General features: G+C 45.1%; 8 protein-coding genes and 1 non-coding gene across 9 annotated transcripts; 4 read left to right on the plus strand and 5 right to left on the minus strand.

Moving 5' to 3' along the window:
* Positions 1–321: 321 nt before the first annotated feature.
* Positions 322–1135, minus strand: LY79DRAFT_365989 (uncharacterized protein). The gene has a single exon (XM_060552782.1). The coding sequence runs from the start codon at positions 878–880 to the stop codon at positions 428–430; it is 453 nt and encodes a 150-aa protein (XP_060410064.1). The 5' UTR covers positions 881–1135; the 3' UTR covers positions 322–427.
* Positions 1136–1967, minus strand: LY79DRAFT_365990 (uncharacterized protein). The gene has a single exon (XM_060552783.1). The coding sequence runs from the start codon at positions 1847–1849 to the stop codon at positions 1391–1393; it is 459 nt and encodes a 152-aa protein (XP_060410065.1). The 5' UTR covers positions 1850–1967; the 3' UTR covers positions 1136–1390.
* A 2512-nt stretch (positions 1968–4479) lies between these two features.
* On the minus strand, positions 4480–7268 carry LY79DRAFT_672892 (uncharacterized protein; the record flags this gene model as incomplete). Its single annotated transcript, XM_060564106.1, has 2 exons — positions 4480–5466; positions 7191–7268. The coding sequence occupies 2 exons, from the start codon at positions 7266–7268 to the stop codon at positions 4480–4482; spliced, it is 1065 nt and encodes a 354-aa protein (XP_060410066.1).
* Positions 7269–8363: 1095 nt separating this feature from the next.
* Positions 8364–10193, minus strand: LY79DRAFT_695336 (uncharacterized protein; the record flags this gene model as incomplete). Its single annotated transcript, XM_060564815.1, has 6 exons — positions 9591–10193; positions 9332–9550; positions 8927–9263; positions 8756–8874; positions 8521–8698; positions 8364–8464 (listed from the first exon to the last, which is right to left on the minus strand). Exons 1-6 carry the CDS (start codon positions 9708–9710, stop codon positions 8364–8366), a joined length of 1074 nt encoding a protein of 357 aa, XP_060410067.1. The 5' UTR covers positions 9711–10193.
* A 366-nt stretch (positions 10194–10559) lies between these two features.
* Positions 10560–11977, plus strand: LY79DRAFT_565895 (signal peptidase complex catalytic subunit SEC11). The gene is made up of 4 exons (XM_060558771.1): positions 10560–10980; positions 11048–11262; positions 11334–11388; positions 11449–11977. Exons 1-4 carry the CDS (start codon positions 10900–10902, stop codon positions 11614–11616), a joined length of 519 nt encoding a protein of 172 aa, XP_060410068.1. The 5' UTR covers positions 10560–10899; the 3' UTR covers positions 11617–11977.
* Positions 11978–12230: 253 nt separating this feature from the next.
* Positions 12231–13465, plus strand: LY79DRAFT_565898 (uncharacterized protein). The gene is made up of 3 exons (XM_060558772.1): positions 12231–12614; positions 12680–12900; positions 12960–13465. The coding sequence occupies exons 1-3, from the start codon at positions 12384–12386 to the stop codon at positions 13177–13179; spliced, it is 672 nt and encodes a 223-aa protein (XP_060410069.1). The 5' UTR covers positions 12231–12383; the 3' UTR covers positions 13180–13465.
* A 962-nt stretch (positions 13466–14427) lies between these two features.
* On the minus strand, positions 14428–15056 carry LY79DRAFT_523754 (uncharacterized protein; the record flags this gene model as incomplete). The annotated part of the gene is made up of 2 exons (XM_060555569.1): positions 14428–14921; positions 14975–15056. 2 exons carry the CDS (start codon positions 15054–15056, stop codon positions 14428–14430), a joined length of 576 nt encoding a protein of 191 aa, XP_060410070.1.
* Positions 15057–16009: 953 nt separating this feature from the next.
* LY79DRAFT_565903 (Brf1-like TBP-binding domain-containing protein) lies at positions 16010–18955 on the plus strand. Its single transcript, XM_060558773.1, has one exon. The coding sequence runs from the start codon at positions 16463–16465 to the stop codon at positions 18671–18673; it is 2211 nt and encodes a 736-aa protein (XP_060410071.1). The 5' UTR covers positions 16010–16462; the 3' UTR covers positions 18674–18955.
* A 448-nt stretch (positions 18956–19403) lies between these two features.
* On the plus strand, positions 19404–19475 carry LY79DRAFT_t224. Its single transcript has one exon. It is a non-coding gene; the product is annotated as a tRNA-Arg (tRNA).
* Positions 19476–26786: the final 7311 nt, after the last annotated feature.

A 26786-nucleotide genomic window follows, 5' to 3' on the forward strand; every position in this document is an offset into this window, starting at 1 on the left:
GCGTCGCATGGACGTTGGGAACGACGGCCTCAACGGCACAAGGCACGGGACTCGGGAATTGGGGAGAGCTGTGTACGTGGCGTCGTCAATCGGGCTGAACCAGCCAAAGGGGAGCCAGCTAGCTCGCGTGAATGGCCGCAAACGTGGCCCAACGGAGATTATCAATGGCCCGGGCGCGCCTTCGTCTCACCGGAAGGTAAATAGTGCTTGCTGATGTTGATGTTGATGTTGCTGCATTTGGTGGCTGGCGACAGGACAAGATGTATATCTAGACGTCGTACGGATACCCTATCTATCTATTCGTGTGTGTGTGTCTGTCTTGTAAACCGGTTTGATTAGCCCATCAGAATGGTATTCATTACCGATCCCACCCTCCCCTCTCTGCGCTGTTTCAAGTCATGTTCCTACCATGCATAGTAGGTGGTGCTTAGGTAGTTGCATTGAAGAAAAGGGTTGCGTGAGACAGGACAACATCAGCCAGGGATAGTAGGTAGTAAGAAGCGTAATGAGAGATACAAGCGTAATGCCTGCGTGCGTGTACATCACACAAGGCCGTCAAAGCAAAAAAGAAGAAGGGAAGGATCAATGGATCAGAACGTCTGTGGGTGGATGCAAAGAAGATTAACTGAGCCCAGGGGAATGGAAGAGGACAAGGGGCTCGGGTGCAGAGCAGGGGTGGCATGAGATTGCATGGCATAGGTAGGTAGGTAGGTAGGGTGCCTTGTACGAATAGAATGGCCCGGATGGGATAGGGCAGGAAATGAGAGACGAGAAAATACCTCCCTACCTGCCTGTATGACGAAGGTTGATTGAATGATGCCGGGAAAAGGAAGGTGGGGGTAAGGAGGTCCGTGTCCCCGACGGCGCGCAGTACTACCATAGGTACGGATACACTACCTACGTAGTAGCCGTTCAACTTTGGGTTGGCAGGCTGGCAGCCCGGGGGAGATGAAATGCTGATGAAAGGCCGACCAACCCTAAAAGAGGAGAGACGAGAAGAAACACAACCAGGCCCCACAGGAACCGGGAAACACAGTAAACAACGAGAGAAGAAAAAACAAGGAAAAAGGAAAACCCATCACATGAGAAAGGAAAGGGGAGGGGGAAGGGGGACTTTGAAAAACAAAGGCACCAGTTTCTCTCTGGTTGCAAATCTCAATCCAGATCCACGGGACTAGAAATAGCGGGTCTCGAAACAGGAGTCACGTGAAGCCTGTGTTCTGGCAAAGATGCCAAGGCCCGTTGAACCTTCGGCGTCGATGCGATGCCGCCCTGTAGGCTGCAGAGCCTGTCTGTCTATCTGTTCGTCTGTGTTGTTGTTGTTGTTGTTGTTGTTGTTGCTGCCGACGAGATGGAGATTCTGCACAACACACACACGCACACGCACGCGTCAGCTCGGACCACGCTGCAGGCCGTCCCCGTGGCCATCGGAAATAAACAGCCAAGGGGGCAACAATAAAATACCACTTTCTTGACGGCAGCCCAAGCACACATTCATATTACCCATCCGAGCCATTGACCAATCCCAATCCGCAGGGCTGTGGACCCTCTTTTTCGGCTCAGTGCGGATGCCTATAAGTGGGACAAGGGACGGGAAGCAGCACCCGAACCGGGGGAGGGGGTTTGGGTTCTGGAGTCGACCAAGAATAAGAGGAAAAGGATCGGAACAACAAACAAACAAAACCGAACGACAGGAAGCCAGAGAAGCTTGGGTCGATACCATGCGGCAGGCACCGGCGAAGCGAAGATACGCAGAGAGAGGGAGAGAGAGAAGGGGGGGGGCGCCTTCCGGAAAACGCCCCAGCCGTTCGCGCAGGAAACGACGCCTGAGGAAAGCCAACCAACCCATGGAACCGATGGAAAAACGGCAAACTCACCCTTGCCTTGCGAATGCGATACGATACGCCTTGAAAGGCTGACCCAGTTTGCGAGGTGGTACACAAACCAGCACAGCAAGGCCTGGTTGGAGCGGCCGTCGTTGAATCAAACTTGTGCCCGGAGTGGGAGGGGTAAAAACTCGATATTGGCCGAATTCCTCCAAACCTCTCTCGGTGGATGAGAGGGAGGATTCTGCGGACTTGCTGATGTCAATATGCAAGGAACGGGGAGAGCAGCGGTGCCGAGTGCGCCCTCCCTTCTTGTCTATATATCACATCATCCTCTCCCCTCCTTCTTTCTTCCACATGTCTCATCCCACACGAAAGCCCCCATCCCTTAGCTGCATCATCACCTGTCGCTGCCTGTGGCACGCTGCGTATGGCCAACTCCTGTATCTCTACACCGCACTACACCCTGTGCATGCAGATGTCTCACCGGCTGCGCCGAGCGAGCGAGCGAGTGGGCGCGCCTGCCGAGTGAACGAAACGGGCTCTGCTGTGCGTGCTCAGTCAACACGGTCAACTCGGGGTGCTGCATTGCATGGACTGCGGCGCGCCCTCGATCTCTCGCTCAGAGTTACAGTTATTCGAAACACCTCCTGAACCTGTCAGTGCCAATGTGCACCGAAAGAAAGAACACAAATGATGGTTGCGTCCTTTGTGGAGACATGCAATGCTGAATTTGGACTCGGGTTCCGTAAAGCGATTTGAGGCGCCCGCTTGCCAACCAGGGCGAGCTGCATCTGTCAATCACACAGGTGCGCCGTATGGCATCTCAGATGTACAACCTTGTGTCGGCTGCGTCCCATGTCGTGCGCCGCTCACGTAGGGAGGCTCATTGGTACAGCGAGCCCGGTTGATACCACATCGATGGGGGACACCTGTGCTACCGACGCCCATCTATCGCAAGTAAAAAGTTGAGGCCGCGCCTGTGTACTAAAATAATGACTGACTGACTTGTGATGTTTTGCCCGCATCGATAGAGTCATTGTATCCTGGGTTGGCGTCTTACATAGTTCGTTGCACGGGGATCGGCGCCCCTGTTCGGACGGACGCTGCCTTATTACCAGGAGCAAGGAACGGGGAGCAGGCAAGCTGTCTGATAGGAACAGAGGAGATAGAGGTGCCGAATACTTCTTCACTGGTCAGTCAACTGCTCTCCGGGAAAGAGCTCAGTAGGGCCCATCACGCCACTTTAAAAACATGCGCATAATCACACAGGAGAATGGGTAAACAAGCATGAGGTGGCCGATTTTCTCATTACCTCGCTCTAACGAGGGCTCAAGCCGGTCGAGGGCCAGTCCACTAGGGAGAGCCCCGACGAAGTAGATCATCAAGATATCTATCCATCGCCAGCTATGTCGCAAAGCAGAAACCGATGCAGACCGCGCGTACCGTTCCTCCAAAAAGAGTCAATCACCCAGGTTACGAAATGAGATTCTCAAAACATGTGTGAAAGTTGTCCATCCTGGCATGTTCTGTTTATTGTGTGGGAGATGTTCCGTTTTTTTGTTGTTGTGTGTGTTGGTGTAGGTTTGGCGTAGCGAGCCAAGAGAGAAAGAGAGGGCACAGCGTCCAAGCCTGTGGTTCCTTGGACGCCGTGGATTGTACAAGATTTGCCCCCCCCTTTCTATATTCTCGGCCTACCCTGGAGTCGAGGGCCGTGTTGCCTCTCGACATCCGTACATCAAGGAGAAAGACAATGTCAGAAAAACACACAATCTGTATGGTTGCTGGCACCATGCTGATGTGTGCCCCCAGGTATGTCTAATACCGAATGAAAACGCCAGGTTCCTTTCCGATGGGGAGATGAGAGTTGTGAAGAGTTGCGCCACCCCCGTGGGTCGTGTCGATCCCAAGCAGATCGAGCGGAGTTGCCCCGATAACCCAAGCTTGGTGCTGGGGGTGGTGTCTTTTTTTTATTGTCGTTTTGTTTTTGTGTGGAAAAAAAAAATCAAAGAGGCAACAAGATTCCCGTTTCGTCTGTCCTCTTTTTCTCTCTGATGAGCCATTGGACTTCCTTTCGCCACCACCTACGAGTGAACGCGGAGCGGGTACTAGTCAAGTCCCAGAGGGTAGAACGCCAGCGATGCGGGGAGAAACAAAATCACCAAGGCCCGCGTGCTGTAGTCCTGTGTCGGGAATCGTCTTGGCTCGGGGTTTGCTGAAGATAGGGGAGAGTGTAAAAAGAAGAGCGGGGAGGATTGTTCGTGTGCGGTGGGTATTAGTCCTCTCGAACTCCGTTAAAACCACCAGAAGGGTATTCGGCCAACCTCGATGAGAAGTGGAGATGGGTTTTCCAAGAAAGAAAAGACAGCTCCCAAATAGTTTTTCTTCCAATCTGGTGTGGGAGAGAGGGGAGAAAGTGACGCTCCGTCAAAACATGAAATCAGACCTCCTTGGGACCGCACTTCTGAGACAGCCTCCTTTCCATCGTGATGCAATCCCGGAAGACCAAAAAGACCAAATGATACAAGAAAAAAAAACAGTTCGTGGTTTAACGCCGTGGTGATACCATGCTCGCTTTGTAATTGCACATGTGTTTTTTGACAGCTGGTTCAAGTCAACTCGAAGCCAACAATCAGGGTCTAAACAAAACCCCTCAGACGGTCTTGGGTGTTCGCGCGTTGCTGTGGTCGATCACGTCGTCTAGGTGGTTGCACATGGCCACGAACAGGTCGAAAAAAAGCTTGCTGCCACCTTGCTCCATCTCGGTCTGCATGGTTCCGCTCCTCTTAAATGTCTTACGACACCGAATGATCAGGGCAAGGTAGTGAGCGCGCAGCCGCGAATCCGAGTCGGGGGTGTGAGCATAGGCGTATTGGGCGGAGCGCAAGATGGTGCCGACGTCGATGCCGGTCTGCAGGCCCTGCTTGCGCAGAGCCAAGCGTTTGAGCTCCTCGAGCCCGTATCGCTCCGCGGCACAGTAGATGACGGTGTCACGGAGGATATGTTGCTCACAGGCCGCGACGTATATTGTCGCCTCACTCGGGGTGCTTGTCGTTGTGGGCGTGGGCGGCATGGCAGCTGCGCGGCCACCTCTGTGGTGTTCGGCGGGGTTGGGGGAAGATTGGGGAGTTCCTCTGACGGCGTCCTCGAGCTCCCAAGAGTTGCGGTGCCTGTTATGCATGAGGCGAGGGTAGTAGTCGCCCTTGTAGAGATACTCGAGGACGGAGGAGAAGATCTCGGGTTCTTCGTCGGGGAGGGCAATCCTCTTGCTCTGCGACTCAAAGAACTGGCCTCGACAGGCGGCCTCGAAGAAGGACGACTGGAAGAGGACGTCCTCGTGAGCGGCAAACAGCCGGCCCTCTCGGCCGACGGTCAGGGTGACGATGGGCGAGGGGGCCACGGACTTATTGGGCGCCTTGGCCGACTTCGACGGGTGCGGCGCGGGGACTGCTGGCGGGGCCATGGCGGGCCTGTTATCCGTTGTGGACTGTTGCATTTTCGATAGCTTCTGGGGATCCCGGATCGAGCTCGACTTCTTCAGCCTCGACGTCTTGTCGACGCGGACGTTGGGGTCTTGCGACCTGAACGTGCGCTTGAACAACGACATGACGGCGGTCGGTTGTGGTAGGGAAGGTGGGATCTGAAGAAGTTGTGTTATATACGTTGTTGTGGTTAAGGAATGTGAACTCGAATGGGGACGATGAGAGTGAAGACAGGAAACCTGGATCGATAGAGGGCGCGTTGCCCAGGGTCCTTATATGCCTTTATCTCTGAGATAAGAAGACTTGTAGAGACTGACGAAAAGAGCGAATAGGGGAGAAGGGGGAATGACGAAGTAGGAGGAGTAGGAGGAGGGGGGGAGACGGGGGAGAGAGAGAGTGAGAGAAAGTGAGGGACGAGTGACACACAAAAAAGATTGACTGGGGGTCCGGGGTGAGAGATGCCTCCTATGGAGAAGTTATTCAGTAACGAACGACCCAAGGAGATATTCCCAACTGCAACTTTGCGACCCTTTTTTGGTTGTGAGTGAAGGGGGGGAAGGGGGAACAGGAGAGAAGAGGGGTGGATGCGGAGGGGGGCCCTTCATATTTATAGGGTCCCGCGAAGTTGGTGATGTTTTGCCCGCCTCCCCGACTCTTCACCTCTTCTTCGGAGGCGTGTCATTGGTTGCTGCCAGCCCAACCGCCGCACTTTTTTGGGGGGAAGGGGGGGAGGGGGGTGCCCAGGCGTGCCATGATAGGACAGAGGCACAGTAGCCCAAGGTACGTGTACGGTTCTGAGCGGCCGTGAACGCTGTTTGGCGGGAAAGCCCACAGGCAACAGCAGAAGATGGATGGAAGTGCCCAGGCAGGCATCGCCGCCTAACGCCTACCAGAATGGAATGTCGGTGACTTCACCAGGCGGTACATCAAGTGAGGGACTGAGGACTTGATTGAGGAAGGACCACCCCCGATTCGATCCAAGTCAACTCGGCTGTGTGGGCGATGCGACTGTGTACAAAAGTGACATGTTACTATGGCACCTACCTCCTACCTAACCAGGTACCTAACTTACCTTCCTGTACATTCGAAGATGGGTACGTACCGGATTGCCCTTACCCGCCAACCGCAAGCGCCTCCCCTCCAACCGGGGGGGTCCAGCCGCTAACGCGCGCTCAATTCCCGTTGGCCTCAACACTAAAAACACCACCCGGACAGAGTAACGGACCAACCATCACCCGCAGGCCCAGCAGGTATCGGTACCAAGTGGAGGCGACCTGACGGCCCCTGAACCGTCACCGGTCCTGCCTCCTGGGGCCAGATCAGACCTCCCCCCCTTCCGTCCCTCCTCCGACCCCCGAGATGGATTCCGGTGCGTTGGCAGTAAAGGTACATCTCACATGTACCTTTTTCATACCTAGCCGCCAAAAAAGGAAGGGGAGGGGAGGGGAGGGGAGACCGTCGGGAATGGCGGCCCAAGCACCTCGACCGCAAGACACCTCACCATCATCGCATGGGTTATCGCCAGTCGCACACGTGAGGTCGTCGCAACGCGGGGCTCGCTGAATTGCGCGGAAGCTGCCCTCCTCATTTTCCTCATTGACGCCTCAGGCCTCGCCTGCGGCATCTCAGAAACACCCCCTCATTTACGCGTGGAGAAGTCGCGAGAAGGGGCGGTCGACAGACGGACAGCTAGCTCCAAGGTAGCTATCATTGGCCGATGACCCATGCCGAGTACTGATACCGCGAGCGCCCGACAAACACTCGTGTTTGATCAGGTACCCGGTCAATTTGGGCCAGGCTGCCAACTCATCGGCGGCTTAACTGCTGCCGTTCCGGTTGGTGAGTTCGTCCTGTCGGCATGATCCAGATGGTTGCCATCTACGTTCGTCCTCGCAGCATCTGGAAGCTCGGGATGCTGCAGCTTGCTCTCTTCGTCAGCCGCCTCGTCTTCCTCTGGCATACATGACCCAAGGGCTCCCCAGAGACTCGGGATTGGACACTGCCTCAGGACCTCATCGCTACCTCACGAGACCTCGACACCCGAACTTGTGCGTAGATGCCTTACGACGCAGTCGGTCCTCTCTGTTCACTGCCCTTTCCACGACTGAGAGCGCGTCGGCTTCAACCTTCCTCAAATCGACGCCTTCACATTGGCTTCTTAAGCGCTGCCGGAACACGCGAGAACCTCGTGGTCTCAATAGTCTCACTAGTCACAGCCTAAACCATCCCAACTTCCCTCAAGCCGCATGAACTACGACGAAGACGACGGCGACTCTCTGACAGTCAGGCATTCCGTTGCTTGCTTTCGGCCTCAGCTTCCAAACTCCTTGGCATCCCATCCCTTCCTCCGCCCTTCACTTCTCAAACGAATTTGGGCCCAACACTCTGCCTTCCCCCCTCCCAACTGATCACTAGATCCTTGAAACCCCTCCTTGGACAAAACCATATCGTCGACTTCTGCGCCCCTCTAGATTGGCGTATGCCGCTAGTCGGGCAGATTCAGGCACAAAACCGCCCTCGCCAATCAGGAGGAGCCATCAAGACCCCATCCTGCTCGCCCGCCCACCCCAATCCTTGCTCTCCGCCAGTCTTCACGGTCGGCAAGCCCAGTGACCTGCATCACCGCCTCAACACCGCTCCTTGCCCCCCTTTTGATTGTGGTTCCCTCGCGCCCCGTCCCGTCATCTTCAATGATGCCATTACCTGGCGTCCTTAGTCGTGGGCTTCCCTTTCCAGCAATCACCGTGTGTCTGTCCCACCATGATGGTGCCTCGGTTCAGCAATAGGAGTTGCGTGTTGGAAGTCATAATGTTCTAGGCTATTTCGGTAATCGTATGTTCACTCTCCCACGTATCCTCACTCCACCGCCTCGAGCGGTACCCTCATCGACTCCAGCCCGATGCGTGCCTTATCGCTCCTACAATCTGAGGCATCTATCCAGGTACTTGGCCACCGCACTTGGCCAAGACCGATGAAACCGACTGCTACCGCCGTCCACACCGCCCGAGAGATGTTCCGTTCATCTCCGACATGATCCGTCTGGTCCGAAATTCCCTCACTGGTCCGCCAACGCGGCAGCGGCGGCAACCCGTCTTGTGTGGGCAGCTCGGGCAATGTTCTCGCGCATACCCACGAGACCGTACATGAATGAGTACACTAGACAACCAGTCAGCATTGTTGCGTCCAAAGTCACAGGGTACCAGGGAACACACTGATGGGAGCAAGAATGACAAAGCCAATCGATGATGCCACCACGGCCTCACGGGATCCGACCTCCTTCTCGTTCAGCCAGTAGAAGGCATCGGCGCCAGTCTCGAGCTTGCCGATGGCTGCCCAACCGAGATAAAGGCCTGCGAAGAAGATGACGCCCAAAGTGTGTGCACCGACCGCCTGTCGGTTCAGTATTGTCAGCATAATCTCGTTGTATTCGTGTCTGAGACCACTCACCCAGGGGCGTCTGATGCTGTTGAGGTAGAAGATCTCAAAGAGTGAGATGATGGATGTGATGCCAAACAGGTTGAGAATGACGAAAGCTCTGAACCAGCCCTTGCCAAATATTTCTGTGACTAACATGGGCTTGTCAGGTTGCTCAACATCATCAGGACCAAAAAGACTTACATGGTTCATGTGGTCCGTCATTGTGAGCGTCTTCCAAGCGAGTCCATTCGTAACCCAGCGAGTCCCCAATCATGTATGACACGGCCGAGCCTCCAGATGGCTGAGGCTGAGGTGGCTCGCCAGTACCCATGTCGTTATGTGCCAGTGTCACGAACCAGTAGATGACAGTATTCATGAAGGTGAAAACAGTGGTAACGGTGTAGAACAAGGTGAAGTAGAACTGCTTGCGAAGGCTGGCCATGTCATGGGGCAGCGACAGTACCCTCAGCGCCCAGTATTCCCAGCCAGTGCGCGTTTCCTCGATGTGCGGATGGTAAAGATGGGTATACGTCCAGCCCTGAAAGCAAGTACCGAGGTTAGCTAGATGGCGCTGTCAGACAAGTGGGATGGGGTTGGTCGACGTACCAGCACCAGCGCGTGGTAGGCCAAGAGCAGCGAGAAGGTGACGACGGAGAAATCAAAGACAACGCGCCAGTTCGAGTATGGCGACTCTTGGCGTAGCTTGTAGTCGATAACCATGGCGCCGACCGCAGTCAGATAGGCAACGACACCACCTCGGACCCAGCACAAGAGGCTCTGAGGGAAACATCGCCAGGGGGAATGGCACGCTCGGAGAAAAGCAGGCTAGAGAAAAAGTTAGTCAAGCTCAGAAGCGCACTGAAACAGCGGCTAGGCAACATGCATGATCTTGGATCTGGCCGTATGAGGCGGGTGTTGGCAATCCATGGGCATCGTCCAAATCGGCATGGCCGTGGAGCAGGGGAGTGGTGACGGAGGCATCCATCAGGATAGCTGACACTGATTAGCAAGAGATAGAAGGCGACTGTCGAAACGTTGAATACGTAAAAGAAGACGATGTGAGTAAAGGACCCCGAAGTCTGGTGGAGAAGGCTGTTGCTCGGCAAACACCAAGAATGAGGCCAAGGAGGAGACTGAGAAAGGGATGTCAAGTTGAAAAACAGGAGGTGGGTTATGCACTTGGAGGGCGAGGGAAATGGAAGTTGTTCAGAAGCAGCATTGCTTCTTGCTTAGTTCGGCCAGCCATGACTGATATTCTGATCTTGGCCCTCGCCAAAGGAAGGCAGGCTGGGTGGCAATCTTTGAAGGAAGGAACGTCACGTTAGAGGTATAGTCCTGGCTTTGCCTTCCCACGATGGCGGACAAGAAGCAGGCGTGCTTCAGTCATAGTCTGAATATAGGTAGGCAACAGACACAACCAGCCGCCTACTTGCCTACCTCTCGAAAGGGAAGCCAGCCATCAGAATGTCTGTTTGGGCGAGGAAGAGTAATCTGAGCAAGAGCCCAGTTCCATTGAACCCTACTTCCCCGTCGAATATACATATATTTATATATAACACACCTCCGACAATGCCATCACAAAAAATATTACATTGCGGGCCTTGGATGGATTAAGTTGGACTGGATCGAAACCCCATGCCTTCGCGGCGAGATGTAGCCTGAATGGTCTGAACTTTTCTAGACTCCTGCAGAACGATTGGATCGGGGGTGGAGAACCCGCGGCTTGAAGAAGCCATTGGCCGTCTACACATCCATATCCGCAACATCCAGCATAAACAATCCGGATTTCTCTCCTGAGGCTGCGCCATGATTGCTTCTGCAGTTAGGTACCTACTTAGGCAGTAGGTAGGTACGGTATGGAGCGACGACGGGAAGCAGCAAGATAGACGGTCTGTGCGCGACGTCCAACCGACCGCGTTGCCAAGAGCGATAAGATAAGAAAAGCTACGTACTCCTCTCTTTGCCGTTGACACGTTCCCGATCGTCAAGAGAGTACCTAGCAGCTAGTTGGCCTGTGCTGGCGCAGCTCTTGCGTTGCTGGCCAGAACTCCAAACTCGACGCCCGAATCAGCTTCCAACATCGCGATCCGACCACAACCTCTTGTCGGAACCACCACCACCGCCGCCACCACAAACCGCAACCGTAGTACGCATTTGACTGAACTTCCGACATCATGTTGTCAAGTCTTGCCAACCCGCGCCAAGCTGCGTCGCAGCTGCTGAACTTTGCGCTCATCCTCTCGACGGCTTTTATGGTTCGTCCCACCCCATTTTCCCGCATACATTCGTGCTGCATGACCCCGTTGCTGACGGCCAATGTAGATGTGGAAGGGCCTTTCAATTGTCTCTGATTCTCCCAGTCCCATCGTCGTCGTTCTCAGTGGCTCAATGGAACCTGCGTTCCAAAGGGGAGACCTCCTTTTCCTGTGGAACCGCAACATTATCCAAGAAACCGAAGTCGGCGAGATCGTCGTCTACGAAGTCAAGGGAAAGAACATTCCGATTGTTCACAGGGTGGTCCGGAAGTTTGGTGCAGGGTCTGTACTATGATACCTATTCCCTTCCAACTTGCTCTTCATACTGGGCAACTAACTGACGTTTTCTGCAGTCCCGAAGCGAAGCTCTTGACAAAAGGCGACAACAATCAAGGAAGCGACGAGGAGGTATACACTAGCCTCCTTTCTGAAGAAAGATTGGAAGAAAACACACTAACCATACTGTAGTTGTACGCCAAGGGCCAGGACTTCCTCGTGCGGAAAGACATCATTGGCAGTGTTGTCGCATACATCCCCTTTGTCGGTTACGTCACGATCCTTCTCTCCGAATACCCCTGGCTGAAGACGGCGATGTTGGGAATCATGGGTTTGGTGGTAGTGCTGCAGAGGGAGTAGGCTTATGGTCGTAGGTTGGGCGAACAATTTATACCTTATTTCGACCTCGCCAGGCGGACCGCTGCTGAGCATGCGTTTCCCGAAATGTCAAAGAGCCACATCATGGAAGTGATTCAGAGCCAGTGTCCTGGATTTTGGCTGCTTGTTAGTCGTAGCGGAAGAGCGGAGCCCGAGTTGATGAGCGTCGATATATTTTTATGATGTGCAAAAGATAAGCCATTTGTCTTCATCTATTGACGTAGCACATGTAACATAACCCCCCTTCCAAGGCCTGAACGGCAACAAAGCATCTGGAACTCTGGTGGTTGGGAATAAATCGGTTGGGGGTTGCGCCAAGTGATGAGAAAAATTGAATCTAAGGCTTCACATATCTCCTCCAAGCTACCTAATTCAAGGGGTCAATCGACGATGTTGCCTGCTCTCTTTTCTCTCTAGGCAGCCAATGGCGAGACCATGTCCTCCGGTACCAATTGATTTCGGCCAGGGGCCGTCTACTAATTTGGCACGCGGTTCCTACCGCGCTGAATGCCTGTCTCATGCGGCGCAGTCGTCGTGCGATAAAATGAGATGAAAACCCCTTCGCCCAACCCGAAGTCCTGGCTGCTTCTCTCGCTTCTCTGTGAACTGTGGCAGTAACGATACTCGAATTATTCCCTCCCTGTTTTATTTTTGTTTGGAAATCGTGTCCCCACTCTTCGTGGGCTGCCTACACAGTCTTGCGGTGCTGTATCCACTTACACTACCTGGCTCACTCGTTCGCCCTCGCCATGCCCCGCAAGCCGCAAGACAACAACCCCGATGGACTAGAAGGTTATGTGCCGTACGAGAACCATGGTGACCGGAAGACAAACCTCTACAGCAGACCATGGCACATCGCCAAAATTGCTATCCGCGGCTGCAACATCGCCTTCAGTACCATAGTCATTGGTATCACACTCAACAAGTTGGTAACTATAGGATATTCGAGCCCCTACCTACTATTGTTCAGTGGAATCCCAGTAAGGAATTACAATGCCTCAGCGATAGAGAAGCGCATCCGACCACTTACTTACTGGTATACAAGGGTGTTGTCGCCATCCTTTGGGATGTGTCCGAGCTGATCACCATCTGCGCGAGGGGAGGCAGGAAAGGAATCCACCCTGGCGCGCACGTTGGGCTGCACTTGATCTTCTGTGTGGTCTTTGCGATTGGGGTCGTATGCGAGGCACTCTTCAGTGTCTATAGTTTCCACTGGTCCGTTGCCACGCAGGAGTACGTCGCGTTAGCGTTCACCTGCCTATTGCTGTGAGTATATATGTTGTGGTTCTGGAGCTTCACAACCGTAGTCTTAACAAGATTCCTAGGCTCAATCACTTTATTCTCTTTGTCAGAGCCTGCATTGAAACCAGCCAGCGCAATTCTAGTGCTCCTATTTACATGGTCCCCGCTAGCATGACAACGCCGCAACAACAGCATGACACACTTCATGAGAAGGGTCAAATATCAGACCCTAACGTCCCAAAGGAGACAACCGCACCGTTAGGGTCAGATGGAACGTACTACGGCCCTGGAAGCCTGGATTGAGGGATCAGTGGCTACTGAGGCGGACATTTCGGTTAGGACGAACAATAACGCGTCGGCATGCGGAACTAACATGTTATGCCAAAGACGCCAGACGACGGCATAACTTACCGTAACGGAATATCCAACGTAATGATAACAGCTTTCTTGGGGCTTCCCTCATCAGCATTGACTGTCTTGTCATATATGCCTCGCTGGATTCTTGTGAAGACGCATGGCCTCCATTTCCCGGGCTGTGACTGTTGATCATGTACTCTAGTCGAGTTCCTCAATCACACACTTAGCTCACAAGGCTCAGAAGGGAAGTAAGTGACATGCTGATGCTAAAGACCGAATGAATTTAGCCCATTTGAGCAGCTTAGAGGGAGGCTGGCATCAAGACGGTCCTTCATCCGGCCCTGATATTGAAATTCAGACTCAGTGATGCACCCAGAGACTCAGAAGGGAAAACTTCAACTCATACTGCAACATTATGACTGACAAAGCTCCCATTCTAGCAAACTCGGGAACTCGCCAACGCACATCACCCTAGCCGCGGACCACTGCAGCAGAGTTGGGAGAAATCAACAATGGAACGAGGTTAGAAGCCACGGGAACTGGTACCACAACACAAAGCTATGCGAGGACCTCCGCTAGCCCCGCCGACTTCCACCATAACTCCATCGAAGTTGCCTTTTGGCAATACCGACACAAGGGGATGAAGAAAAACATGTGTGCCTCACTTCGTCACTTTTGCTGCTTGGGAGTACGTTACCATGTTAAATAGTCTTATCAGGAATAGCAACGTGGCGGACTGCATTGAGGATTTCCTCAACCAGCGGAGCATGATACTTGATTTTACAGGCATCGCAATTCTAGCTGAGGTATCGTGCAATGAGTGCTAGTGAAGCTGGGCTTTTAATTCGAATTATTTTGATTCAAGAAGAGCTGCAATCACAGGCGTGGGAATCATAAGCCGAAGATGGCTATGTCATGCAACTCACAAGACCTGATTTTCTGCCTCGCAAGAGGCAGGAAACCAGAAGACAACCAAATATTGACCCTTCAGGCAACGCTTGACCCCAAAATGATTGTCAAATGAGCAGAAAAAGCCTTGTAACTGTTTTACAGATCACTGACTCTGAAGATGGTGAAGGCAATGGACGGCAAGAGAGTGGCTTCTGGTGGATTGAGACAGAGATTGAGACTTAGACGGATTCGAGAAACTGTTACCGCAAAATGAATACAGCACCACAACATCAATAAAGTATATCACTGCCACTGTACCTCGAAGTCCTTGAAATGGACTTCAAGATCACTCTTTGCATCCTTCTCTGGCCGGGCCACCAGAGCACCGACCGTCAAGTTCCAGTCCTTGCCTGACGCGTCGTCGTCTCCATACACCCAGCAAACCTCACGCATCGGCGCCTTGGTGCCATCTGGGTTCACATAGTATATCCAGAGACTCAGGCCGAGGTTGTCCTGAGCCTTCTCGACAAGGACGGTGACGGACTTGGTATCTTCGAAAGCGGCGAGAGGGACAATGCTCCAGTCGGCCCAGGTATGGCAGGATACGGTGCTGATCTGTGGGGTGCCGTCGTAATACTCCAGACCAGTCTTGATCCACCTTCGCTCACGACCGGAGAGAGAGTCAAATGTGAGAATCAGGCCCGCTTGGTCGTATTGCTCCGACCAATCAGCAGAGAAGGTGATCTGAGCGGATTTGAATTGACTGAGTGACTTGGTTGGAACGGCCTTGGTCGGGGCTGGGGTCGTTAGCAGTTATATGTTTCTGCAAGCCTCATTGGGTCAATGTTACCATTGTAGACATTGTGAGAAGGGGGCTTCTTCCAAACGTCTGTACCGGGAGGGGCTGAAAGGGTGAAGGCCTCGGAAGACATGATAGACGAGAAAAAGTGAAGTGAGAGTGAGAGGTTGAATCGTAGTCGGTGACCTAGTATGGCATTCAAGGTGCGAACGTCGAGATTTAAATAGGTCAAATCACAAGCAACTGCGTGGCTACTTGCTAGAACAACCATGTATGCAGTATGCATGGTGTGAGCCAGGTTGACGCGGGCTGCCCCGCACGCACTCGACGAACACCACGATGTATTAGTCGCTAGAGCAAGGAAACATGCAGGGTTCCTCTGGACTGGGCACTTGGAGTGGTCCAATAGGCCGAGAATCCGCCCATGAAAAGGAACTAAGAGACAATGTGGTTTGTCGCTTTTGGGGGAACTGTAGCATGCATTATGTTAATTTGCACGATCTGGCTCGCGACAGTGACAACGAGGTCTCAGTCGGAAATGCTATGTGTGAATGCGTGACTCCCACCGGGTTGGCATGTTCATTTCGAGGGATACATGCGGTGTTCCCGGGCAGGCGATCAGTGATTGGGGCAGCTTTCACCGGGCGAGAACTTACTACTAGACTTTAGTGTCGTGGGGGAGATATCGAAGGTGACCTCTCCACAGCGGCGCAGCGATATGGTTGCGCTGACTAGTTCCCAATACGGCAGTGGCCCCAGCAGCATGGTGGGGAGTTCTTGACACATCGACTGCATCGTGGTAAGGGTGACGAATTGGAGAGGGGGAAAAGAAATAGGAATGTTGTTGTTTTAAATGGACAGAACCCAAAATTTATATTGTAAGTACGGATAGATGTGAAAGAAATTTGCGCAGTTTCGCAGCATGAACCAAGGTAGACTCGAACCAGTGGCTCTGGCAGACTGGGAGAGAAATGGGGATTTCCTTTTTGGGAAGCGAGGTCATCAAAGACGTGACTCAGCAGCATCCGGTACCCATAACGGTCCTCTTGGTTCCTCGCACCTTCTCCCGCTCGACCATCTCGTCGCCGACCCCACTAGTTTTTTCATTTCTCTCTTCGTTCCGCCCACCACCAGTATCCCTCCAGACATCCCACCAACAGCGCCCAGGGTCGTCTTCAATTCACTTACACTCCATTCGTCGACGCCCTCACCGTTATCCGCGTCATTCAACGCGCAAGATCCCACGCAACAGGCCGCGTTCCCCATACAATTGGCCTCCGTCGTCCAAGGTGCAAGCAAGCAGACAGCCTGCGCTTTCTGCTTGGTGCCGGAGAAAAGGGAGGGGCTTCAAGACCATCTACGCCTCTGTATGTCCCATCAACCAGGGCCCCGCGTATTTTTCTGGTTTCATTTTTGCAGCACCTTTGCTGCCCTTCAAAAGCTCTTTGGAGAAGAAATCAGAATAGAAAAGAAAAAGAACAAAAAAAAAAGCATTGACACCCGGCTGCCCTGCCTACGAGGGATTATAACACGGTCACGATGTCGTCCTTCCTCACACCCACGAAGAAATCCCAGAAGCCGACGGTGGGCAAATCGAAGCCGTTCCAACCCCCCAACCGTATTCGGGCCATTCGTGAACAAGCCGAACGCCAACAGGCAAACGCCGCTGCTGCCGCCGCCAGCGCTGTCGCCCAAGCACAGCTGAACCGCTCCAGAGCACCGACCGTCGCCGTCTCGAACCGCCCACAATGCCCGAACAAAACCTGTATCAAGCCCAATGTCGTCGACGGCGTGTGCCAGACCTGCGGTCGAGTCGCTGACGACAGCAACATCGTCGCCGAAGTACAGTTCGGGGAGACCTCTTCGGGTGCTGCCATGGTACAGGGAAGCTACATCGCCGCTGACCAGGCCGGCGTGCGGACAATGGGCCCTGCGTTCCGCCGCGTTGGTGGCTCCGACGACCGAGAGAAGTCCATCCGCGAGGCTCGCTCCTTGATGCAGGGGTACGCCCAGAGGCTCAACCTGAGCGACAATACTGTCAACACCGCCGTTCAGGTCTTCAAGCTCGCATCTCAGGCCAACTTTGTTCAAGGTCGCACCCTCGTCATGGTTGCCGCCGTCTGCCTTTACACTGCTTGCCGCACCGAGCGACCTTGCAAGATCATGCTTATCGATCTTGCGGACCTCACGCAGATCAATGTCTTCAAGCTTGGCCGAGCCTTCAAGGCTCTGAACAGGGTCGTGTACATCTTTGGCAACGGAGAGGCCCCGGTATTTCCCGAGGATATTCTTTTCCGGCTCGCCTCCAAGCTCGAGTTTAAGCACATGACTAATAGGGTTGCTGAAGATGCTGTCCGTCTCGTTCATCGCATGAAGCAGGACTGGATCGTCATGGGCCGTCGTCCATCCGGTATCTGTGGTGCTTGTTTACTCATAGCCGCCAGAATGCACAACTTTAGGCGTACGACCAGAGAAGTCGTCTATGTTGTCAAGGTCACGACCCACACTATACAAGAACGTCTGCAGGAGTTCAACGTCACTGAGGCCAGTAAGATGACGGTGGAGGACTTTCTGTCACAGGACTTCAGTTCCAGTTCGCACGACCCGCCTTCATTCTACAAAGGCACAGAGGCTTGGCAGAAGCAGCAGGAGGAGCTGGGCAAGAAGCGCAAGCGCAAGGCCACAGATGAAGGCCAAAATACCAGAACCGCGCCGGCACCTTCACTCCCCCCTCCCGACTTATCTACGGCTCCCGCCGTTGAATACCGCCGAGACAAGGACGGCTTCATTATTCCCCCCCTCCCTTCCCAGATTGCTCAGGACGAGCCGGCTCTGCGAGACACAAACAGCACTCAGCATCTCGAAGGCTTGGCGGAAGAGTTTGGTGATGCCGAGAAACAAAGCGATGAAGCGTCACGACAGGATGCCGCCAATAAGAATGGACGTCAACCTAAGCCTTCCTTGCCCATCGACAATGAGTGGGAGGAGGACGAGGCCCAGATGGAGGAGCAGATATCGGAGATTATGAACGACCCGGAGACATACGAGCATGCCAAAGCTTTCAGTAACGCTGAGCAGCGTGCCCGCATCCACTCCATCTGGGCGCTTCAGCAGCAGCCCAACAAGGCTGTATCGATGGCACCAGAGGTCGGCGAAGACGAGTTTGCCGATGATCCCGAGGTGTTGAACTGCATGTTGACGCCCGAGGAGATCAAAATCAAGGAGTTGCTGTGGGTCAACGAGAACAAAGACTGGCTGCGTCAGTCGCAAGAACGCCTATTCAGAAAGAAGCTCGAAGAGAAGAAACCCAAAAAGGACCGCAAACGGAAGAAGCGACCACGCATTGGTGAGGGCCAGACGACTCCTGCTAGTACACCCGGCGAGGCAGCAGTCAACGTCATGAAGGAGAGAGGCTTCTCGAAACGCATCAACTACGACGCTATCAGGCAAATGTTCGACGTGCCGGACAAGGGTGACCCGGGATCTCGGCCGGAGAGTGAAGCTGCTAGCCGTCCGACCAGCAAGGCGCCTAGTGTGATTGACGAGACCATCCATGAGGAGGAGGAGGAAGAGGAGGAGATTGAACCTCTTGAGGGTGAAGAATACGAACACCAGGATGATGAGTTTGGCGGTGGAGACGACTACGACGACATGGGTGACGAGTCCCACATGTACGACGAGGATGATCAGGGGATGGAAGAGGAGGATGAAGACGATGATGACTTCGGTCTGAACGACGATGACGAGTGATCGTAGATCGTTGTTGGATGCATCGTCGTACTCTGGGTTAGCGAACATCGAGGATGACGGCGTCATTGTATTAATATACCCAAGGGCCTAGTACGGTTGGCCGCATGGCAGTACAGTTGCATGCGTCACATGAGTCATGCACTTGTAGGCAATGAAGGAAATTTGCAGATTCCTCAAAAGTAATTCTTTTGATTACTACATTTTCGATTGCCGCTCCTGATTGTGTGTCTTTGGTTAATATACTCTTGTTGTGTTGCATTAGATGCGACAGGCATGTCTGCCCTCGGACCCTCGTCACCCAGTTAGGCCACTTAGAATAAACTTTGAACGTCGATCAATGACTGTCGAAGCAATTGTGTATGTAGATTGTAGTCACTTCAGGCATGAAGAATATAAGCCAACACCAGCGAGCCAAAACCATTGTAAAGGAGTCTCTTCTCTATTCTTCTTGTCTTTTTTTATTAGATGGAGAGGGATAGAGGAGGTATATGTCAGAGGCTACAATTGTACACAGTAAAGGAGGCAACAGCGGGTGTAGTTAGGGGGTCGATTGTGACGATTATTCCAATTTACCTTCCCTTACTTACCCTTTTGGCGCGTCACTCAGTCCTACGTTAACGCGATCCGGGTACCCTTCCGGGCGCCGATTGTTTTTGAATAGCCTGCGTCTTTTGCATCTCTGAGCAATGTTAGAACGACTTGTTTGAGCTGGACATCAACAACCAACAACGGCCGGGTGGCGCAATGGCAGCGCTTCACTTTCCGGTGGTGGAGGTTCTGGGTTCGAGTCCCAGCTTGGTCGCATTTTGATTGTTTTGCCCCTCATACCCCCCTGTGTATGTGTGTGTGAGCGTGCGCGCGCGTGTGTAATAGCAGTTTATCTCTTAGTAAAATTCAACTAGCACGTTAACAAGACATATAAAGTAGAAGTATAAAGTAAAGCGCTTAGGTTTCTAAAATTACTTATTTATCCTAATAAGACTTAATAAAGATATAGATATAATAAGCTTATGTAAACAATAGTCCTAGTCTTTTCTAGTTAGCTTAAATTAGGCTATAGATAACTATAGAGAATTAAGAATAGCCTTATAACTTATTAAAATATACTTTATCTAGCTATAGTCTATTATATTAGTAGTATCTAAAACCTACTTTTTAGTCTATACGTTAGTAATACTATTATAATAACTACCTTAGTTAAGGTTATATAGGGAGGTTACTTTACTAAGTAGCTATATACTTTTAAATTATTTTATATTATATAAATACTATAGTATAAATAGCTTTAATTAATAAGCTTATTATTATTACTATTTAATAATAGCGCTAAAGAAGAAGAAGAATACTACCTCTAGTAGTATAAAGGTATTACTAATACTACTAGCTAATAGTACTTAAGCCTATAAGGCTACTTATAAAGAATTATTATTATATATAGTTATTAAGTGCCCTATAGTAGTAGTAATAAGGTTAATAATAGTTATTAAAACACTATAAAAGCTAGTAGTTACTATAGTAGTAATAAAGAAATTAATAATAACCTTTAAGATACTAAAAAAGTTAGTAAAAGTAACTATTAATAAAAAAAAGGTTAATAATAATAATAATAATAATAATAATAATAATAATAATAATAGTAATAGTAGTAAGCTTACTAATAATAATAAAAAGCCTATATAATAAGTACTTTTTACTTTTAACCTTTTTAAAACACTATTATAAACTTTATTACTATTATAATAGTAATAAAGAGTAACTACTACTATAGCTACCCTTTTACTACTACTATTACTAACTAAGGTAATAATCTATTTTACCTTTAGCCTCTAGTTTAATAGTATTATAGTACTATAAGTCTAGCCTTTTTAAATAGTATAGTAGTTAATAAGTTAAGTATTAGTAAGTATAATAATTAGGTTAAAGTAAAAAAAGTAAATCTTAAAGGAGATAAAAAAGTACTTTTAAAGGTAACTTAGTAAGTAATACTTACTATTAAAGTTATAAATAACTATTAAGTTTAGTAAAAAAAAAAACTATAAGGGTAAAGAATAATACTTATTATAGTAATAACTTTAGTAAAGTAAGTAGTAAATAGCTAGCCTTACTATAGGCTAAACTTAGCTTTTAACTAAGTAACCTAGGCTACTAGACTTAAGATATCTTCTTTAGTATAAAGCTTATATACTTTACTAGTTTATCTATATTAGTATTTAGTATACTATAATTAGTTATAAAGTTAATAAGTAAGTAACTTAACTATAGTAAGCACTTTAACTATAGTAAGCACTTTAACTATAGTAAGTATTTTAACTATAGTAAGTAACTTAACTATAGTAAGTAACCTAACTATAGTAGCTAGCTATTATATATAAAATTAATAAAAAAAACAGTAATAAGTTTAATAAGGAATAAAATTAACTAAGAGAAAAATATAAAGAAAGACCTATAGTAAGATTTAATAAAGTATTATTAGTATATAAATTAAGTAAGTTACTATAATAATAATAAAGTAAATAATAATACTAACTAATATTTAGTTATTAATAAAGTCTACTATAAGTTACTTACTAGTAATCTTAAAGGTTAATAAAATATAATACTTTATTATAAGATAACTTTAAAAACTTTATTACTAGGCCTAGTAGTTATAGTTACTTAGTAGTAAATAAAAAACAAGATACCTATATAAAGTAAAATTATAAGTAATTTACTCTCTATAGTAGTAGTTAAAAAAGATATAAATCTTACTAGTAGACCTTTACTACCTACTATAAATAACTTTACTAGTAATATAGTAGTTAATTTATTCTTTAGTAGTAAAGAAGTTAACTTATATACCTAGTAGTAGTATTAACTACCTTTTTACTAGTAGCTATTTTTAATTTAACCTTATTATTATTTACTTATTACTTTATTAGTTACTTTATTACTAGTACTATTATTATAGTAGTAATAACTAAGGTTAAATAACTTATAACTATATTACCTAGAATAAAGATTCTAAGATAAAGAGGAAAAGAAAACTATAGTAAGGTCTACCTCTATAGCCTTGCCTTTAAATCCCTTTATAAACCTTTTTTTAGTTATATAACCTCTAGTAGTCTATGCTTAGCCCTAGTAGTCTTTATAGCTTATTAGCTACACCTAGTATAGCTATTATAGCCTATAGTCCTAGTTACTTTATAATATTACCTTTTTTTTTACTAGTAATATTATCTATAATATTAAAATTTATTAACTAGCCCTAGAAATAACCTTTTTTTTATAAGTTAATTTTTTTTATTTTCTTATATAAATCTTTTTTTTAGGAAATATTTTTTTAAAGTAAAAGCTAGTAAAGTAAAGTTAAGGCTTAAAAAGTATTAGTTAGCCTATAAGGTAGTAGTAAGTTAATAGTCTATTAAGTAACTTTATTATTATTAAGGTAAAAGAGTACTTTAGTGTCCTCTACTATAGCCTATAACTATTAAGGTAGATTAACTAAAAGTCTAATAGCTATTAAGTATTCTTTATAAAATCTCTATAGTACTATTAGTAAATAGTAAAAGCCTTTAGTATTATATTAAGTTAAATCTTTATTATAACCTAACTAATTAACCTAGTACTAAAGTCTTCTATAGTTTATTTTAGACTTTAGTACTTATAATACTTTATACTTAGGTTTATTATTAAACTTAAATATTATAAAGAAAAATAGTTCTTATTATTATCTAGAGAAAAGGTTATTAAAGGCTTTTTTAAGCTTACTTAGGTAAAACACTAAATAAGCCTTAATACCTTTAAGTAACTAGACTTTCTAGGTTTCTTTTAATTTAGCTACTATAATAAGCTAAGGACTTACTTATAAGTTCTAAAGCTTATTAAGGTTATTATATTTTTAGTAAGTTATATTAATAAAAACTTTATTACTAACTTAAAGGTTATTAGGTTATTTATACTAGTTAGTATAATAATAATACTATTCTTAAGTAATTTTTATATTCTTTTTAGCTATTTACTAGTACTTATAGATCTTCTAGGCCTAGTACTAAGTATTAGTTTTATTAAGCTTTTTCTTAGTACTATTATACTTCTAGGTATAGTTATCTTAATTAAAACTTAACCTTAGGAGTCTCTTAAATTTAACTTTATAAAGAAATAAACTAGTAGTCTTACTAAGAAAAGCAATATAAGTAAAGTCTACTACTAAAGCTATATTACTTTAGTTATTTTAGTAGTAATTAATAAAGAGGTAAAGTTATTATATAATATATTAGTTTAGAACCTTAGTTTATTTATTAGTCTAAGAGTAGTTTATAGTAAATAGCTTTATTTTAATACTATAGATATAGTAAAGCTTATTTTAAAAGTCTAATATAAATTAAAGACCTTAGTCTAAGATAATAGTTTTAAGTAGACTAAAAATTAAAAAGACTTTTTTATAAAATATATATACTATATCTTTTATAGTAGTTATCTTAAAGTAAAAAATAAATATAGCTTATTTATTTAAGTAGTTAACTACTACTTAAAGGTTATTATAGCCTTTTTTATTTTCTAGATAAAATATAAAGTTAGTAGTAATATATTACTAAAAGTAGTATAAGATAAGTAAAAAATAAAGTTCTTTAAGAGGTTTATTTTATAGCTTTTAGCTATAGTAGTATATATAGTAGTTTTAAATATATCTTTTTATATTAGCTAAAAGGCTAAGCTAATAGTAGTATTTTATTAAGAATAGATAGGCTAAATAGGCTAAGCGTAGGTTAAGTATTATATAACACTAAATAAGCAAGGTGTATAGCGTAAGTACATAGGGCACACAAGAGGATTATATACTTAGAGGGCGCACAGAAGTAAAGTAAGTGTACACACACTAAGAATACTTAAAGGAAAAAAGAAAAAAAAAAAAAGAAGTAGCTTTTAGCTTTAGTAATACTATATACCTACCTTTACACTTATAGTATATTTACTTATTACCTTAGTTACTTATTACTATTTAATAGTCTAAAAGCTTTACCTAGATAACTAGCCTAATAAGTAATATACTTATAAATACCTATTATATAACCTAAGAGGTAACTATACCTAAGTATAGTAGTAGTAGTACTTAAGCTATAACTAACTTAACTAGTTATCTTTTACCCTCTTTACTTATAGAAGAAAACACCCTAAGAAGCTATAGCTTATCTTATAGACTTACTATATTAGTAAAAAAAGAGTAATAACTAGAGAAAAAGCTTAAGATTACCTATAGGGAGACTTAAATTTATTATTAGTATAAAAAGCTCTTATAGCTCTAAAGTAGTAGTTATACTTTTAATACTAAAGCTAACTATATAATAGGCGTAGATAATAAGCTATTATCTTAAGACTAAAGTAAGGCTTAAGATAGCCTAGTAATCCTCCTAAGTACTAAACTAGATAATAGTTTACACTTATATTAACCTTTATTTCTCTTTATACTATTATATAATAAGGAATTATATAAAGACCTCTAGGTCTTCTTGTTTAACTACTATATATACTTTATATTATATATAAAGTAGTTTTATAATAACTATAATAAGATAGTATATATAATAAGCTACCTTAAGGGCTATATAAAGAGAGGATAAATAAAGTATTTAACTAAGAAAGAATATAGCTTTATAGAGTAAGTAATTAAGGCATAAGGAGATTTTAAAGATTTCCTATATAATAAGCTTTTAGACCTAGGTAGCTATATAGTTACAGTAACCTTATAGCTAGACTACCTTTACTAAGGGCCTAACTAAAGCCTTAACTAGTTCTTTATAGAATATAAAGCACTAAAGATAAAGCTACTTTATACTATTCTAGAGGAGTAATATATTTCTTTTCTTCTAACTAAGCTATAACTAAGCACTTAATAAGCTATTAGCTTATAGCTAGTGCTCCTAAGAATATATATAGAGTTAGTTTTACTAGTAAAGTATATAAAGTAGGCTACTAACCTTTACTATTAACTATAATATAGCTAGTATAACGCTTACTTTACCTAAGTAGCACCTAAGTAGTATAAAAGAACTAACCTTACTATTATACTTAGCTTTAATAATATAAGTAAGTAAATAAGTAGTAAAATATACTATAACTATAATAAGTTAAAGTATATTATAAAGAACTACCTATAAGTAAAAAAACTATAAGATATATACTATACCTATAAAGTATAAGGCTATTATATAAATAGGTACCTAGAGATAAAGTATAAAAGATATAAAAAAAGAAGTATATATAGTATAATTACTATAAAAAGTAAATAATATAAACAGTATACTAATATTAGTAATAAAGGGAAGGCAGTAATAAGGACACTATATTAAAATCCTACTTATATTATAGAAGAGCACTATATAGGCAGTAATAAAGGCACTTATTAACTTAGGATTAAAAGCTAATATAGTAAGCCTAAGTATACTTAATACTAACTACCTACTATAAATATATTTATTTACTTCCTTAGTTAATATAGATAATAAGCCTCTCTTAATAATAAAAGTATACTACCTTTATATTAAGGCTACTAATAGCATAGGAGTAGTAAAGTATTAACTATACTACTTTATTATAGTAGACCTATAGTACTTAACACTTATCTTAGGTATTAAGTAGTTATAGAAGGTAAACCTAGTAGTTAACTAGTAGGTAAAGTACTAGTAATACCTCTACTATAAATAAAATATTAGCCTTGTTAAGTTAAAGAAAGAATTCTATATACTATAAACTATAGTAATAGCACTAACACTATATATTATACCTATAGCGCCTACGTAGGAAGAGAGTAATAAGCTAAAGTAGTATAAGTAAATAGCTAAGTATATAGACTTTAAAAAACTATTCTTAGAAGACAAAGTGCTTAGCCTACTAAAACACTCTATATATAAGTACTATATTAACCTTAAAAAAAGGTACTAAAGTGCTATAAAGACTAATCTATACACTATTAAAAAAAGAGCTTAAGATACTTTATAAATACTTTAAAAAGGCTAAGGCTTAAGGCTAAATTAGGCTATTTATAAGTCTAAGAGAGGCACTTATCTTATTTATCCTAAAGAAAAAAGAAAAACTATAACTTTATATTAACTACTGTACACTAAATAAGGTTATATAAAAGGACTAAATACTACTACTACTAATAAGTAAAATCTTTAACTAGCTATCTAGTACTAAGATTTATACTAAGCTTAATATTAAAAATATATACTATTAAATATATATATATATAAGTAATAAGTAAAAGATAGCCTTTTATACCTAATATAGCTACTTTAAGTATTATATTATACTTTTTAGCCTAGTTAATATACTAGTAATATTCTAATTATATATTAATAAGGCCTTAGTAGGCCTAGTAGATATAGTATATATTATATATCTAGATAATATTATAGTCTATAGTAGTAAACCTAAAGAGTATAAGGACTATATATATAGTGTCTTTATAAAGCTAAAGCAGTAGAGGCTCTACCTTAATTTAGAAAAATATAAGTTCTATAAGATAATAATTAGGTTCTTAAGATTTATATTTTTAATAAAGGGTATTTTTATAAAGCAAGAGTATATTAAGGCAGTTACTTAGTAGCTACTACTATATAGCGTTAAAGATATTTAAATATTTCTTAGATTTATAAGGTTTTATAGGTAGTTTATTTAAAACTACTTTAAAATAGTAGTACTTTTAACTAATAAGCTAAAAAAGAACTAAAGAGAAAAGCTATATTTAGATCTTATAGTAGTTATAGTGTTTAAGTAACTTATTATAGCCTTTACTAAAGTACTAGTGCTATACTATTTTAATATAGACTTACCTATAGTAATTTACACTAATATATCTAAATTTACTATTAGGGCAGTGCTTATATAATAGTATAAAGGGAGGTAGTATTCTATTACCTTCTAATTATATAAGCTATAGGAAGTAAAGATATACTATAGTACTAGTAATATAAAGCTACTAGTAATTATTAATAGTCTATAGAACTAGTAGTAATATATTAACTATAGTAAGAAAATAGTTATAGTATAAATAAATTACTTTAACCTTTAATTCTTAAATATAAAGAAGTACTTTAACCTAAGACAGCTATACTAGCTTAATAACTTAGTAGTA

Source organism: Colletotrichum navitas (genome assembly GCF_030913465.1).
Source record: "Colletotrichum navitas strain CBS 125086 chromosome Unknown LY79scaffold_74, whole genome shotgun sequence".
Taxonomy (NCBI): domain Eukaryota; kingdom Fungi; phylum Ascomycota; class Sordariomycetes; order Glomerellales; family Glomerellaceae; genus Colletotrichum; species Colletotrichum navitas.

Excerpts from the sequence above, each read along its gene's own strand:
- LY79DRAFT_565895 (XM_060558771.1), top strand. The coding sequence starts at position 10,900 with ATGTTGTCAAGTCTTGCCAACCCGCGCCAAGCTGCGTCGCAGCTGCTG. Across the intron at positions 10,981-11,047 it reads TCCTCTCGACGGCTTTTATG|ATGTGGAAGGGCCTTTCAAT; the intron begins GTTCGTCCCACC and ends CGGCCAATGTAG. Across the intron at positions 11,389-11,448 it reads ATCAAGGAAGCGACGAGGAG|TTGTACGCCAAGGGCCAGGA; the intron begins GTATACACTAGC and ends ACCATACTGTAG.
- LY79DRAFT_365989 (XM_060552782.1), bottom strand. The coding sequence starts at position 880 with ATGGTAGTACTGCGCGCCGTCGGGGACACGGACCTCCTTACCCCCACC.
- LY79DRAFT_565898 (XM_060558772.1), top strand. The coding sequence starts at position 12,384 with ATGCCCCGCAAGCCGCAAGACAACAACCCCGATGGACTAGAAGGTTAT. Across the intron at positions 12,615-12,679 it reads TATTGTTCAGTGGAATCCCA|GGTGTTGTCGCCATCCTTTG; the intron begins GTAAGGAATTAC and ends CTGGTATACAAG. Across the intron at positions 12,901-12,959 it reads GCGTTCACCTGCCTATTGCT|GCTCAATCACTTTATTCTCT; the intron begins GTGAGTATATAT and ends CAAGATTCCTAG.
- LY79DRAFT_565903 (XM_060558773.1), top strand. The coding sequence starts at position 16,463 with ATGTCGTCCTTCCTCACACCCACGAAGAAATCCCAGAAGCCGACGGTG.
- LY79DRAFT_365990 (XM_060552783.1), bottom strand. The coding sequence starts at position 1,849 with ATGGGTTGGTTGGCTTTCCTCAGGCGTCGTTTCCTGCGCGAACGGCTG.